At 39.9% G+C, this 16,759-nt stretch overlaps 1 protein-coding gene across 2 annotated transcripts; it reads left to right on the top strand.

Moving 5' to 3' along the window:
• Positions 1-1,889: 1,889 nt before the first annotated feature.
• PDK1 (pyruvate dehydrogenase kinase 1) lies at positions 1,890-16,715 on the top strand. 2 transcript variants are annotated; one of them, XM_062604783.1, is made up of 11 exons: positions 1,890-2,145; positions 5,545-5,686; positions 7,150-7,221; positions 7,855-8,039; positions 8,340-8,429; positions 8,715-8,792; positions 10,796-10,872; positions 11,548-11,646; positions 12,575-12,685; positions 13,807-13,920; positions 14,049-16,715. In XM_062604783.1, the coding sequence occupies exons 1-11, from the start codon at positions 2,028-2,030 to the stop codon at positions 14,187-14,189; spliced, it is 1,227 nt and encodes a 408-aa protein (XP_062460767.1). In that variant the 5' UTR covers positions 1,890-2,027; the 3' UTR covers positions 14,190-16,715. The 2 variants fall into 2 exon arrangements, with proteins under 2 accessions (XP_062460767.1, XP_062460766.1); XM_062604782.1 differs by having other exon boundaries at positions 10,796-10,878.
• The last annotated feature ends 44 nt before the right edge of the window (positions 16,716-16,759 follow it).

The following is a 16,759-nucleotide window of genomic DNA, read 5'->3' as shown; positions in this document are numbered from 1 at the left end:
CCCTTGCTACATCTTCTGCTTGGGGACTGATACCCAAACGTAACTTCAGGCAGTAGGCCACTTTTTAAGGTAGGCTGTTAAGCTGAAACATCAGGCATCAGGACAGTAACATACAGGCATTAAAGATGAAGCCAACTCAGAGCCATCATAAGAAATTGCAACAACTTACAAATACCCAACCTACTGCTTGTAGGCACTGTTTTAAACTAGTGCTGGTTCACAACTGAGAGGCCATTATAAAATGGTTTTAAAGCACAGCAATTTGTAAGTAGAGTCTCAACTACAAAACTCAAATTACTGTTTGGTGCTTCTGGGGTGACCTACAAGCAGCAATACAGCAAAACCTGTCAGTAACCTGTACTGTGTAGAAGACTTCCAGAGACAGATAAGCTGTTGGTTCACCCCACTAGCCACCATTCCCCAGCCAGAACAGAACAAGCCCTTAATTTCATGGCACAAGATGGAGGTATAGCCTCTTTACAGACCAGATGAAGCAGTCCAATACTAAACTACTGCTTCACTTGGACACAGTCACTGGAGGCAGACTAGACCAATGTTTTCTGTATTTCAATGCAACAGTAAAAAAAACCCCAACCCCTGAACAACAAACCCAGCACCTGAATTCATTATGGTATCTTCATCTAATGGGAGGCTCCAAACAAGCCAACAGAGGGCTGAACAGATCAATGTGCCAGAAACAGCAAGCAGTTCCCACTCTAGTGGAGACCATCTATCCTGTCAGGTCATGGACAACTCACAGGTACAAGACACATTTAAAGGAAATCAAGCAACATGTAAGAGTTGACTTCATATGATAAACTTATGGGTCAAATACAGGGATCCACAATAAAAGCAGCAAATTATATAGAACCAGATCTTCTATCGTACCGCATCGTATACAATTTGGATTACAGAATTCAGTATCTACACTGCAGGACGCTTATAATCACTCTTAACTGCCTTTTTTTTTAACGTTCTAGATATTTCTACCTGAACAGCTCAAGAAACTATTAAATACCACTGTTTAGTACCTCACATACTGCATCCTAACAGCCAATTGATATAGTGTGACATACGATTCAAGTACTCTTTAACCAATAAAGCCATGTATTGTGCTAGCTGAGCGATCAGGAGTATATCTGTGCAGACGGAGGCCCTATTTTTCCCCTGTATTTTTCTGTTTCTCTTTTAAGAGACACATTATCCCTCCCCTCCTTTCTACCACCCGCACGCTGCAATCCAACGAAGGGACTCCAGAGCCCGCGGTGCCCCTTTGCAAACCATCCCGCCGCCAAGCCGACACGCACACGGCAGTTGAACCACGGCTGGAACCCCGCAGGTGAGGCGCTGCCCTCACGCCGGCCGGCAGCGGTGCTAACAAAGCCGCTACTTCTGGGGGTTTCCGCAACCTTCCCTCGCAGCCCCGCGGGTCCCCGCCGCCACAAAGGCGGCCCCCGCCCGCCCCGGACAGCGGCGAGGGGCAGCGGCAGCCCCCCACCCGTTCCCCCGGCCCGAGCCCGCCGTTTACCGCGCGGGCCAACCTCTAGGATAGCCCTTCCACAGGGAGTAGCAGACACAGGGCACCGTTCGGCCTCGCTAAAGAAACCGCTGCCTCCGGTCCCCTCACGGCTTCCCGCCCCGTGAACGCCCCGCAGCCCGACGCGGGGACGGCGGCAGCGGCGGCCCCGTACCACCACCGCACCTGCTAGAGGCTGGGCTCTCGCTTGCACGGAGCAACCGCCGCCTCCTTACGCACGCAGCCCGGGCACCACGGCCGCTCCGGCGGCTGCTACTCCGCCCGCGTGGCCAGAGGTGCTCTCGGCACCGCCCCCCCACTCCCTCGGAGCCGCCCTCTCCTCCGCCCCATCGCCGCTGCGTGGGGCTGGGCCGTGAGGAGACACCCACGCCTTCGGGCACCTCCTCCCGGTAACGCCGCAGAAGGAGGCCGCGGCCTGGGCAGGGGCCGGGGGAGCTGGCGTGGCGGGAAATGGCGGCCGGGACAGGCTGAGGTGAGACGAGACCGCGCCATGAGGCTGCTGCGCGCCTTGCTGCGCAGCGCCTCCTCGGGCAGCATACCGCAGCAGGTGGACTTCTACTCGCGCTTTTCCCCGTCGCCGCTCTCCATGAAGCAGTTCCTTGACTTCGGTGAGTCCTCCCCGGGCCGAGCTGAGCTCCGTTCCGCACTGGGCCGAACCGCCGCCCGCCTGCCCCGCAGGTGCTTCTGAGGAACGCGGGGGGGGAGAAGGAGGGGGTGTGTGTGTGCGCGCTGCTCGGGCTCCCCTCCCCCGGCGCTGCTGCTGTGGCTGCCGCTGCTTGGTGCGGTCCGTTTGGGCAGGAGGGGGCTCCGTTTCGTTCCGGGCCAACGCAGCCCAGCTGACTCCCTTTCCAGGGGCTGAAAGCGGGGCAAGGTTGAGATTCAGCGGGAAACTCCCGTGTTTGGCATCGCAAGACCTGCCGCGCTGGGCAGAGGGCGGGGGCAGCTCCGAGCATTGGTGCTGTTGGAGCGCGACTCAGAGAGGGGGGATTTAGACTAGGCATTGGGAAGAAATTGTTCACTGTGAGGGTGGTGAGGCCCTGGCACAGGGTGCCCAGAGAAACCGTGGCTGCCCCATCCCTGGCAGTGTTCAGGGCCGGCTTGGAGAAACCTGCTCTAGTGGAAGGTGTCCCGGCCCGTGGCAGGGGGTTGGAGCTGGATGAGCTTTAAGGTCCCTTCCAACAGAAATTATTCTATGATTCATTAAGCTTTTTGCACACTATCAACGTGCAGCCTTGTGAGGTGTACCAAGCACAACAACGTTGACCTTGGCTGGTGCCCGGGAGCTGCAACAGTCATGACCCCAGTCACATGCCTGTGCCCTACAAAAACACCCTACCCAAACGTTGTCGTTGTAGAGGATGTGTGAGAGAAGGACCCATGCTGGAGGACTGGGAATCTAGCCTCGAAAATGAGTACATCAATGACAGGATACTCATTACACTCCCCGCTAAAACCACTTGTAATGCTCTCAGGTTCGACTGATGGCTTGGAAACAAAAAGGGTCACCAAAATTGTTCTGCTTCAGAGCAGACTACAGAGAGAAAGGTGTTGTAAGTCCCACCAAGACACTTTTTCAAAGCCCCTGGATAGAGCCATCCTGTAATACATTCTGTTTCTGTACCCAGGACGCTCTCATGTGCACATATGTTTATATAAACGTTGTATACAAACATTTAACTAGTTAATAGTTGTATTGCTTTTTACATTTTTGTAAGTAAAACATAACAGAACTAATCCTAGCCTTTGTATAAGTAGGAAGACTTACAAAGAAAAGTTGCTCTTAACTATCCACAGTAATTTCATCCAGCTGTTCAGTGTTTCATACACTGCAGTAAAATGTGTCCAGTGTTTAGAACTCCAGATTTGTACAGAAACCCCACCACATACTCTGTTGCTACCATACTCCTAAGCAAAGAATCGTGCAATTAAGAGTTCAACTTTACCTGCATTATTTTACCACTAAAATACCAATAAAATAATGCTTACCTTAAAACAGGTGTTATTTTCAAGCCACAGTATTTTCCCATATCAAAAGTTAGACTACTTTTTTTTCTGTGAATACCTGAACATAAGGTAAATACAATCTTGAAATTTTCTTCTCTCTTTTGCTTTTAATAACAGGAAAAACTAATAAAGGCAAAAAATTAGGAGAGTGCAAGACTTTAGACAGCATCTGTTTCTAAGACATTCTGCAGCCATTATAATCTGATAGTGTTTTCATCTGAGATTTTTTTGGCTCCTTTCACTGAAGTGAGAGCAGTCAAAGAGGAAATCATAAAATCTGGTAATGCTAAAAAAAGTCTGCTTCTAGTTCCTCCAGGTTTTGATCCAACAAATGAAATATTCCATAAGCAAATTTAGGTCTGGATCATACATGTCAGTCATATCTGGGGTTATAAGTGTACAGTATTTTCTGTAGGAGTCTCATCCATTTCTTGATGGATATGGACAGACTGTAGCTGCACACGGAAGCAGTCATTTGCCCATTCACTGAAATCTTGCATACCGTAAGCTGTCTTCCATATATGACCCCAGACTGCAAAGATACAGCCTCCGGATAGGAGACCAATTTGTGGAATATCATTTGCTGAGTATATGAGGCATTTGAAGATGATCTTTACATTCTAACACCTTCAGTCTGACTTGTTCATGTAATTTTACTTAAGAGACAGGCCAGGAAGAGTCATGCCTGAAATGCAATCAGACTAAGGCGAAGTATGAGAAGTTTCTGGGCAGAGCTCATATGTAGGCAATGCATAATATTGGTGTCACTGGTGAGGAATTTCTTGTCAGCTATTCACTTTTTTATTAAGTTAACCAACATCCTCTCATCAGTGTAGTTTGTAACATATGAGTCTGCATGCATTAAACTAAACTTCTCCATTTCAATTTGTTGAAGATTTTTCCTGTTCAAGACACTCCAGCTTCCTCTTTTCAATGTTCCTTCCTTTAATCTTCTTCCCCAAATCCCCCTTGGCAAATGGAAGAAGTGAACTGAGCAGAAACACCAGAGTTAGTTTTTAGGAGTTACCTGTTGTGAAACACCAAGCCTGAGGTATGTACTTCTCTGCAGCAGATGAACAGGTTAGTAAGTTCAGATGCTGTTTACATGACACTCTGAAGTCTAGAAAGAAGTCTGGCTGAGAATAAAGTACAGCATTTCTTAGCCTCTTCCTCACTCAGCACCCTCCTTTCTCGCCTATTAAAACAAGCACTGTGGGAGTAAATTTAGGTCTTGATCTTAGTAACCACATTTACTTGCCATCCCAATTTAACTGCCACCCACACAGATCATACCTGTCCTTACAAAAGGATAGGTGAGTTGTCAACAGATTCAGTAATTTAGCTTTTAGCTTTTAAAAATGTAAAAAAATTATGAAGTAAATATATGGGAGATCTACTGTCATAATGACTAAATGCTGTAGCTGTTCATTCATTTCTCTCAATATTCATTTGAATTCATTTATCTGTCTTCTGTTCCCATAAGACTGAATTTAAACTACAACAGATCTAGCTGAAAAGGAGATAAACATTACAGAATTTGTTGTCTGTAAGTGTTCCAATATGAGTTATGGTAATTCAGTAAGATCAGTGATCGAGAAGGGTGTACGGACCATACTTTCTCAAGCATCGTTCCCACATAGTTTCCTGTGCTGGTTTCATGTACCTCTCTGACATGCTCAGGATGACATACTGTTACAGTCAGTGTTTGCTGCAAATAAAATGAACCCTTTACATGGATAAAGCAGTATTTAAAGATGAATAGTATGGGTCTGCAACTGTTGAACTAGTTTCTATTTATATATTGTTACCACAACAGGGCTGGTAGGTTTCAATATGAATTTACATTTTGAAATATAAATAGGCTGCTGCTGTGAAATAAATACTGGCTTACCAGGCTGGCCAAACCACAGACCTCTTATGCGAGAAAGTAAGAGTTTGTGTAGTTCTCTACCGTATGTACTTGACTTTATTCTGATGTTGTCATATATTTATTTTGGTCTTAGGATCTGAAAATGCTTGTGAAAAGACTTCATTTATGTTTCTGCGACAAGAGTTGCCTGTGAGACTGGCAAACATAATGAAGGAAATAAGCCTGCTTCCAGACAACCTCCTGAGAACACCTTCAGTTCAGCTAGTACAGAGCTGGTAAGAAGATCGTACCTTTAAGGGTGATCTTATGTGTATGCACATGTTGGAGGAACTTGTTCTCTTCTAGAGAAAGAACATTTCACATGCTTGTTACATGAACATCACTTATTTAGACTGAGTAAATACCCCAATGTGACATAAATCAGGAACTAAATTTACAGACTTGGAAAAAACCCTAGGAGCAACTAGAGAACTGACAAGGGAATTAAAAATCAAGTAGTGCAGAAAGTCATGTATGAGAATTCAGTAAGAACAAAAATTCACCAGAACAATGTTTAATAACATTAAACTTACCTAAATTGTAGAAGCTAGTTGAAGAAACCAACAGAAGCAGGCTAAAGGACAAAATGCTTGCAGAAGGTAGTAGAAACCATTTAAAAGACAGGTTATTGCAATTTGAGAGTAAAGGTGCAGCGAGTACAAAGAAAGAGCAATGGGAAGCTCCCAAAGCCAAACTATGTAAAACAACAGAAGGAATATGAGGCTATTAAGATAAAAAAGACATCCTTTGAAAAGTAGAATTTGCTTTGAGGTAAGGAACTTGCAAGTAAGCATAAACTTCTGTAAGAAAGATGAAAACAAAGAGACTTCTTGGCAACTGCTAAAGGCACACATCTATTTGGAAAGACTTTAAAAAAGTTAAGAGAACAGAAAATCTGCCATTGAATAGTGGGATTGATTAGATTACTGAATATAAAAAGAGCTGTCAATGAAGATGGAGGTTGTTAATGAAACATGAACCTAAATGGCATTGGTCAAATGGGAAATGAGTTCCACATGGACAAATGCAAAGTGGAGCACAGAGAGGAACCTCCTCTCCCTGTATGTTTGCTTGTTTACAATGGAAAAAGGCATTTTGGTGCTATTGGTAATATTTTTCTGAATGTGTCAGTTCATGGGCAAGAAGGCAAATAGTGTTAGGAACTAAGTAACAAACAGGGAGGAATATAATTGTACTACTGTGTTAGCCCATTATTACTCTGAATTACATGCAGTTTTAGTCACTCTGTCCTGAACAGAAAAGACCAAGAGGCATAATCAAAGGGTTGGAACAATTTCTACGTGAGGAGAAACCAAATAGAATTCTTCAGCTTGGAAAATACACATCTAAGGAAGGAGACGGCAGAAATACTTAAGTCATGAACAAGCTGGGAAGATTTTCTAATAACAGGGGGCTCACTGGGGCTGCAAATAAGTGATCACCTACTGGGTTTAAAACACTAGGAAGATCTCTTATACATTCTAATGAAATGGTTGAATTCATTGCTCTGGAACTTTGGAAGAAAACATGAATAGATTCAAAAGGGATCTAACAATTCTCAGGGGATAGGTCAACAGGATACACCAAATGTTTACAATGATTGTAAACAAGCAAATTTGGAAGAGCATAAATTACTAACCCAAGGGATCTGGGGAGGCATATTAGAATTGGTCTTTGTCACGTTTTCTTTCATTTAAAGGTATGTCCAAAGTCTTCAGGAGATCCTTGACTTTAAGGACAAAAGCTCAGAAGATTTGGAGGCTGTTCATAGGTAAGGATGTGCTGTCACATTATGATGATAATGTTATGTAGAAGAACTGGCAAGAAAACAATAGCTTGAGAAATCTCAGCTATCTCCCATCTTAGAGAACTGCAGAAAGGTCACCACCTGTTCCCAAAAGGAGAGTGCATTAAAGTATGAAACAAAGCACTTCTGTGCCCTGTCAGTCTGGTCAGGGCTTTTTTTTGTTACACTGAAGAAGCTATGAATATGTTAAACTTGACCAAATGTTTACCAGTTCCTTACTTGTAATGGTGGAACTGATTTATGGCACTTTTCACCTGTGGAGTAGGTTTGTTCATCCCTGGCTGACCATAACTGTCATTTGACAGGCATGGGATGATCTGCATGAAAATGGTTGGCATAGTTTTCTCTTTTTCTGGCAGTAATCAAGATAATAAATAAATAATAATTTTATAAATAATCAGTAATGGTTGAGTACTGATTGTTTCAATGCTAGTTGCTTGAAATACGCTGTAAAGACTGACCTGTATTCATACTGCTGTAGGCAGACCTGTGATAATTCTGTACGTACCAGTCTTCATTTTTGTAGGCAGATACTGTTTGCCAGAGTATTAAATTCATTTGCAAGTGACATACTAACAAACAGTGTATTCATTTTAGTTTTACAGATACAGTGATAAAAATCCGGAATCGGCACAACGATGTAATTCCTACGATGGCTCAAGGAGCGATAGAGTACAAGGAAAGCTTTGGCATCGATCCAGTGACCTCACAGAACGTGCAGTATTTTTTAGACCGTTTCTACATGAGTCGCATTTCAATTAGAATGCTCCTTAATCAACACTGTAAGTGCCATTGTAGCAAGGATGGGAAATGAAACCTGTGCTATGTCAGTGTATTTTCCTTTAATTTTTAAGTGCTTAATATGTACTTAAGTGCTTCTTAGAAGTACTCTATTTGCCTCATTATTTATAAACTCATTCTTAATACAGTTCTTAAAATATTGACTAATAGTAGGCTTTCAATTATGGTGAAAATTGGAATTATAGATTGCCTATACATTTATATTTTGAAAACCAGAAGACAAATGAAAATTATAAAATTATATTGGGTATTAAATAATATTTTCCTTTTTTTTTTGGCAGCATTACTGTTTGGTGGGAAAAATAATCCAGCTCATCCAAAACACATTGGAAGCATTGATCCTAGCTGCAATGTTGTTGAAGTTATTAGAGGTAAAGTCAGCAGATAAGAACAAGAATCCTGAAAACTTAACACAGATGTCTGTACTGAGGGCCAATAACATTTTGATATTCATATACTGTTTAGTTCTTGCCTGCCTGAAGCAGGAGTTTCATTTCAAGTTTTCACTTTTCCCTATAAGCTCAGTTTTTGTGAGAAAGTACGAAACGTTCCTGACAGCACACAGTGTTTTAAATTCTTGGTTTTCTTTTTAGTAAACTATAAGGGAGAAAACTGTAAAGGAGGGGGAAATGTAACTTTCTGTGTTTTTATTATAGATGGCTATGAAAGTGCCAAAATACTTTGTGATTTATATTACATGAGCTCTCCAGAACTCATCCTTGAAGAGTTGAATGGTAAGTGGATATGCGATGAGGCGCTCTCTTGAACATAGTTATGGCTTCTTCTAAAGTAGCTGGTGGTGAAATGTTCTCCTTACACTTTTCATGTAGTTAATGTGTTCTCTATATCTGCTGTCATAAGTTGTTTGGTTTTTATTTCTTAAATCTGGCAGAAGGCTTTCCCTATTTCTCCCTTTAATTGGAAAACTGAAATCAGTAGAAAGATTTTTCATACTACAGCTGTTGATATAACAGATTTTAGCAGCCTGCTTCCCTCCCTGATGTTTCTTACATGTCTTTACCCTACACTGTCTATTGTATCTCACACTTTACATTTCTTGTGACACTTTTTAAGATTTATACTAAACATTCCACTCTGATTTCTCTTGCTTATTCAGCTATCATGTTCCTGTAGTTGTAATTAGATGTAGTATACTCGAGTCATAGTAAAAAATATTTGGACATTGGCTGACTTGCAGAAACCTTACATCTGTGTTGCTGTGAACTCAGAGGTCAGCTATTGTCCTCATAATCCTGCAGAATGCTAAAGAGCCTCTCTGACATTGCTTACTGGAGTACTTTTAAAGATACTAAATTCCAAGTTCAACCAGACCTACAAAAAGAGCCAATCAAAATTGCTCCTACAAGTAATTGCGAAAGCCAAATTGCAATCACAGTAACTTGGCCTATGAAGCTAAAAGCAAAGGAAGTGTGACCTTGAGTACACATCCCAGATTTTCTCTTCCTACTGTACAAACCCTGTCATTTTGTATCTAGGTTAAAGGGTTTACCTCTCTCTGTCTTTGGGGCGTGATGCTAAAAACATTTGTAGGAAACTGTCAGTCACATTAGCTAATTGTACTGAGGGGTCATTTAATGGTGTAGGTGCTTCAGAAGCCAGGACAAATAGTTCAGCATTTCTAAAAGGAGTGACCTTTTGTTCAGTGAATTGCGAAGGCAAGTCAAATCTGATCCAGGCCAATGCATGTTCCCTGCCCACAGCTGAGAGTGAAGACCATTATTTAAAAGTTAGGCATGGTATTTGGGGGTGGAGGCATGGAGGGAAGCAGTTAACTTGAGGACAGGAACCAGACATGTTTTAAAGTATGATTCCCATCCTCCACTTCCCCTACCCTTTATCTTTGCTGGGTACATAATTGGTACTAGATCTTTTGACATAACTAGTCTTCAGCATTTATGTTCATAAAGCACTGGTTACTAACAGTCTGGTGAGAAATGATTAATGTTTTGAACCGAAAGACCCTTAAGAGCCAGCAGAATTTTCTGAGCAACCTTTCCTTAAGTTTTGATATAATGAACATGTTTTCATGATGTATTTTCTCGAATTTATTCTTTAAAAAGAACTTTGAAAACTATACCAGTTTTCTAGACAGCATGTATTTTTTGTTCATTTCTAAGTGAATCCAAGAAAGGCTGTGCTGTAATTATTATCTGGTGCCTTTGTAAGATCATAAGATAATTCAGGTTGGGAGGGACCTCAGGAGGTTTCTAGCCTGACTTGCTGGAAACAGGGGCAGCTGTAAGGTCAGACCAGGTTGCTCAGGGCTTTATCCAGTTTGGTCTTACAAATCCTTCAAGGATGATGACTATATAACATCTCTGGGCAACCTGTTTCAGTGCTTAACTGTCATGGTGAAAAAGTTTTTCTCTGTATCCAGTCTGAACCTGTTATGTCATACACTGTTTCTTGTCCTCCCAGCACTTGAAGAGGCTGACTCTATCTTCATCATAACATTCTCACAGGTTATTGAGAGCAAATATATGCCCTAACCAGTAATGCCACGATGGGTTTTAAGATAGTTTCTGTGGCAGTAAGCACATTTGAAAATCTTGAGGATGACTTTTGATTAACATACAACTTCTTAAAAAATTTCTCTTCAAATTTTCCTTCTCTGATAAATTCTCTCAGCAATATAAATACACGTTTTGGATTACTGTGGAAATGAGTAAAAGATACCTAGTTTGCTATTTAATTACTCAGTCTCTCTTTCCTCCAGTTAAATCACCAGGACAGCCCATGCAAGTGGTGTATGTGCCATCACATCTCTATCACATGGTTTTTGAACTTTTCAAGGTCTGTGTACTTACCATTACATGATTCTTTTATACATCTTTGTTTACTGAGATTGCATTTGTTTGACTTTTTGAACCAATTCTAGATAGCAGTGTGTTTTTGCAAAGCTGTCTCTATTTGTCTGCAGGACAATACCTAAATTGTACTATTTAGACAAACAGTAACTGCACAGAAAATGAACAGCTTTGGAAGATACATCTCCTTTGCCTAGCCATTGAATACATCTGAATCTTCTGAATAGACAGCTTTGTCAAAAAAGTCTTAAGATGTTTAATTAATTAATGTCTGTATACAAGTGAAAGTAAGATACCCAGTTTGTGGGACATCTTCAAGTGATATAATGTGTAACAGGTCCTGTAGAGCTTTCCTCAACCAGTTTAGTCCTAGACTTTTCTTGATATTTGTGTCATATTGCACATACTATGCAGTATAAATAATTGATGAATAAAACTGTACATTAAAATATTCAGGTGTTCTAAAAAAAAAGTGTGTATTCTAATAAACTACATAAATACTATACTGAACAAGCAAGAAATACTTACAGAAGCTATTGTAAAACCACATGCTTTTGCCCTGATTCTGAAAGAGGTGATAAAAATTACTTTCTTAAATTGGTATTTGAAGAGAATATGTAAGTGGTAAGAACAGGATTTACATTATACTTGAAAATTACAGAATGCAATGAGAGCCACCATGGAACACAACGCTGATCGATGCATTTATCCTCCAATTCACGTACATGTCACGTTGGGAAATGAGGATTTAACTGTGAAGGTACCCACATTTTTGATTATTTTGAAGGTTGATTATTCCTCCCCCTCCCCCATCATAGACAGCATATTATTAACGTTAGCTGGTGATCTGGTTCCAACAAGAACTGTGTGTAGTAGTATGTAAGTAACAAGACCATTACAGAATTCCACATACTGCATGAGTAGGAAATTCATTAAGTGGTTGCACAGTCACACTAAAGGCTCCATAAACAGAATTCTATACTTTTGTCTTTGCTAGTTTATAAGCGCGCATGACTAAAAATAGTATTGTTCTAAAAAGTAGCATCTTTCTAGAATTGTAATATCAGCATTTTGTATATGACAATGACAGACCTATACAGGTGTGAAACAACTGAAAAAAGGGAAATAAACATTGTCTATTCCATGCAAATCAAACCTCCCTGAAGTACAGTTTGCAGAGTAATTTCTTCTTTTTCTGTACTAACTGCAAGCACAGGCTTTTTCATAGGTCTAACTAAACCACAGCAAAACAACTCTTATGACTTACTCCTTCAGTAATAGGTTTTAATGGACTGTATTTAACAGGCAGTATTCCTGAGAAATAAAGATAAAAATACACAGAACCTGGTACTTGCTAAAAGGTATAGATTCTGACTTCAGACAAAACTGAGTTATGAACAAGATAAAAGCAATGCACAATTTAAGTAGAATTTTCCTGCTTCCAAGAGATTATGAGTGCATCTTATGGCAGTATTTTATTTAAAAGGTTTGTATAAGGGATGAAAGGGGACGATTCATCTATCTCTGGTCATTGCTGTAGCTGAGAATTTAAGAAATCCCATAATTTAATAGGGACAATTTATATATTATGTTTTACCTGAACTTTCTATGGATCATTGTTTGATAGTAGCTGTCTTATACAAAAATGTATTCAGAGACATAATGCTATGTATTCCTTCTTATTCCAGATGAGTGATCGTGGTGGAGGTGTACCTATGAGGAAAATTGACAGACTATTCAACTACATGTATTCAACAGCACCACGTCCACGTGTTGAGACATCTCGAGCTACACCTTTGGTATGCAAAACTTACATACCTTGTCATCTTAGTTATGGTAAATTGTCACAAGAGAAACCATTTAGACAAAGCTATGAAGTACCGATTTTATAGATAAAATGAGTATCACCATTTCAACATTAGAGCTTAATTCAAGTATTTTTTTGAAAGCAACTGGCAAATTGCATAAAATGCTAAAATACTAAAAATTATTTAAACTTATTCAAGATTCTGTTTTTCTGCAAATGTAAAGATCAGCTGCCTCAAGCAGAACACTTAACTATGCTGCAGGCAGTGCAGTAAGGACTGGATTAAATTCTTGTGGCTACTGAATGAAAGGAAAAAAAGTTCTTATTATCAGTGATTTCAGATCAAGACCCTAGTTCTGTTTGTACTGCGTAGCGAGTTGTAGCATTCCCCAATCCTCCCATCCAGCAAGGATGAAGGTAGGCAGATATGACAGGGCATGTGAACAATCTTCTTTGGTCTTGTGTGAACTTAATAGATGCACAAGAAATAAAGCTGTAGGTCTCAGTGAGAAGCTCTTAAGAGCTTTTCCAAATTTATTCTCTCATATTGCTTCATTCAAAATGTGTTTTTTAAATATATATAGCATTCCACATTTAGATGACTGTGCAACTCACTAGATCTTTACAGAGAAGTGTTGTGTATGTTCATTGAGAGATTACCTCTACAATTTTGTAAACTAAAAAAATTACACTTAACATTTCAGGGCTATGCCCTGCTACTGCAGACAGGGCTTGATGGAATTTTAGTATATGCTACAAACTCATCGACATTGCTTCTTAAGATTAGCGGCTCAATAAGGCATTAAGACAGACTCAGTACAGATTTCTCTAACGGTATAATCTCTTCTCAAGAAGCTACCATAATATAAGAAGTGTTACCTACCAGCCCTGTCTGACAAAGAAATAGAAGAGTTTTCTCATAATCACAATCATCCATGCGTAGTTCTGTTTCTGGGCTGTACAGTAGTATTCTGGGGGGGCATAATAGTTAATATTTGAATGCCTCTCACTGTCAAACATCATGCTGAGTTTGTCTATTTACCTATTAAATTAAATCAGAAAACACCACTGATTGATGCAATTAATGAAAATACACTCTTTCTCCTGGATCAGGCTGGATTTGGTTATGGCTTACCCATATCACGTCTGTATGCACAGTACTTCCAAGGAGACCTGAAACTGTATTCCTTAGAAGGCTACGGTACAGATGCAGTTATTTACATAAAGGTATGATGTAACACTGTACCATTTTAAATTTATCAGCAACACTAATCTAACTGCTAATGGAACTCCTTGTTCTGTTACCATAACTTTGGTTAAAAAGAATTGCCAGCTACAGTCTTCTCTACTTACAGGCCTTATCAACAGACTCAATTGAAAGACTCCCTGTATATAACAAAGCAGCCTGGAAACACTATAAAGCAAACCATGAAGCGGACGATTGGTGCGTGCCAAGCAGTGAGCCAAAGGACATGACCACTTTTCGCAGTATATAGCTTTTTCCTCAACAGTTTGTAAGAAGTACTTATGTCTGTAAAGGGAATTAAAAGACCTGGTTTACACACCAAGATGCTGAACCACACTTGGTAAGTGGAAGTTATTTTAAGTGGAGTAACAGAAGGTTTAATGTAATTACTCTTTTCTGGAATAAAAAAAACCCCTAACAAACCAAAACCCAAGAAAACCCCCAAACCTGTACATACGTTTAAATTTTAAGTGAGAAGGTGACAGTTAATTTGTTCCACTTTGTATTTTGTAGATAAGGCAAGGGAGCAGTAATTTTGGGTTTTATAGGGATCAATGCAATCTATGCCTCATCTGGTGAGAAATTATTAATTCATATAATTACAAAATGTTTTTAATAGAATTATTGAAAAATCTCACCAGAACATTTTTCCATTATACAGTATTACAGATTAATGGAAAAACTCATGTCAGAAGTACTGAGGAGCTCATTGCTATACCTTTGCAGCTGTATAGCACTTTTCTATTCTTTAAGCATGCTGAAGCCTGATTTTGCAAAGTTAGTTATGTTGCCTGCACACTTTGACTACATTAGGGCTTTTGCAGCTGTAGAAATCACACTTAGGTCTGTGGAGATTTAAAGAAAATGTATCAGTTCTAGCTGCTACCGCTGGTATAATGTATCTCAGGTATGGGGTATTGGTCATATTTCTTTGGTTGTAATGTGAATATTTAATACATGCACAAAACCTACCTTGTCATGATCCTTGTGAATTAGCAAATGGTGAGAACTTGTGTAAAGATATGCTGTCTTGCTTCTGCTTATACTTCTGTATGTATCAAAATGCAGTATCAGTGTTCTAGCCCTAGTAAGATCTCAGATTCGAGTATGTCAGGTTACAGCTGTAAATGGAAACTATTTTAATAAACAGGTTTTTTAAATTTGCCCTTAATAGGGCATCTCCCTTGCTTTGACAATAGAAATTACCTTCTCAGGTGTATTTAAGAAAAAGTGGAGTTAACAGTTTTCAAAAATACCTTTGTGTCTGTGATGTACTTCTGGCTTCATTTATGTAGTAACTGGAAGTCACACTGTAACATCAGTAAGGTAAGCAGAATGTGTTTATCTGTCAGAGGCAAACCATCAAAACATACTGCAGAAGATAGAGGGGGAATGAGAATTACATTTCTGGTACAAAGTCTTTATTTTAATAAAGGATTCAACTTCTTTCAATGCCTGTTGTGCCAGCTTTGTTCAAATGGTACACATCTATGTTGTATCTTGATTCCTGTCATTCCTGAACATTTGAGGACTGCTGCAGTTAAAGACACCAGGAACTAATTATTTTCTCAGTTAATACATTGCATGTAATTCTGTGAGTTTTGTTCTGCAGCTGACATGCATAAGCCCTCTAAGCCACAATAAGCCTAAATTTTGCTAGTTTCCTATCTGCGCAGAGCAGAAGGCAAGGTACCATAAGTGAAGGGAATAACTGGCACGTTAGAAATTTAAGTCGTGCTATTCTAGTTGTAGTTGAGCCAGATTGAAGATTACCACCTGCCACCTCCCTTGCCTACTTCTGCCAGACAATAAAAACGGTGTTTCACCCTGGTTAAGGTAATGTAGGTCACTTTAACAGGAGTGATTTACAGAATGGGCTGTGTACACAGTTAAAGTAACACTGAGGGAGGATTAATTGCCACCAGAACAGTTAAAAAGTCACCTGCTCCACTCACTGTGCATACTTCAAGGGGTCCCTATTTTAATTCTTTACAAGGATGTGAGGTGGTGACTAGCATGCCTTTTCCATGTGCATGGCTACATGGATGTGAGAAATTCCTCGTATTGTAAAATGCAGCCTGTACAAAAGAGGGAACACTTGCAGCTACTGCTTTTGCTGAAGTAAAGCTGAAAGTTACAGCAAGGGATTTTAAAACCTTCACTCTGATGCTGAACATTCTAGCATTTACACTAATTTTTTAATGTATTAACTAACTTAATTGAACTGACTTCTGTAATATCTGAGAAATAACAGAAGCATTTCAGAAGAAAAGCTAATAGTTTACTTTCTAGAAAGTCTACTGAAGTATTTCAGATGGTATTACCAAATTAAAACCTCTTTTGTACTCTCAACTAGCTACCAATTAATTCTGATTATTAGAACAACTTGCTGTGTAATTATATTTGTATCCATCTCCTCACCCACCACCTGAATGATTATGGTGAAAACAAATGTATACTGTTTTGGTTTTTTACAATGTTTAACCCTAATTACAAGTTTGATCTTTGATTACTGTTGATTTAAATAGATGTTCATAAGAATTTTTCTGTTCAATATTTTCATTACTGTACTGAAGTCACTGCTAGCACACTGGTTAAAGTTGAAGTGAATCACTGTAGAAAACTGGTATACTAGCTCAGCTATCCAAATGCTGATATTAATAGTTTGTATGTAAATGAGCTCAGTCTGGCACTGTGAAATTAATCTTGGTTTGCATTAACTATTTTCTTGAAAGAATCACTACATTTATTCATTAAAACTATTTAAAAAAATAAATCTTTCAGTTGGGTGATTTTGTGGCTAGGTACTAGCCTGCTTCA

Source organism: Pezoporus occidentalis, unplaced genomic scaffold (genome assembly GCF_034315485.1).
Source record: "Pezoporus occidentalis ecotype Australia unplaced genomic scaffold, CSIRO_AGI_Poc_V1 ctg88, whole genome shotgun sequence".
NCBI classification, from domain to species: domain Eukaryota; kingdom Metazoa; phylum Chordata; class Aves; order Psittaciformes; family Psittacidae; genus Pezoporus; species Pezoporus occidentalis.
Note: the sequence above shows the minus strand (reverse complement) of the source record. Positions and strands in the feature narration are given on the sequence as shown.

What these genes read in the sequence shown, in the direction of transcription:
- PDK1 (XM_062604782.1), top strand. Translation starts at nt 2,028, where the DNA reads ATGAGGCTGCTGCGCGCCTTGCTGCGCAGCGCCTCCTCGGGCAGCATA. An exon ending in TTGAACTTTTCAAGGTCTGT is followed by an intron (nt 10,879 to 11,547) that starts GTACTTACCATT and finishes TGAAAATTACAG; the next exon opens with AATGCAATGAGAGCCACCAT. An exon ending in ATGAGGATTTAACTGTGAAG is followed by an intron (nt 11,647 to 12,574) that starts GTACCCACATTT and finishes TTCTTATTCCAG; the next exon opens with ATGAGTGATCGTGGTGGAGG.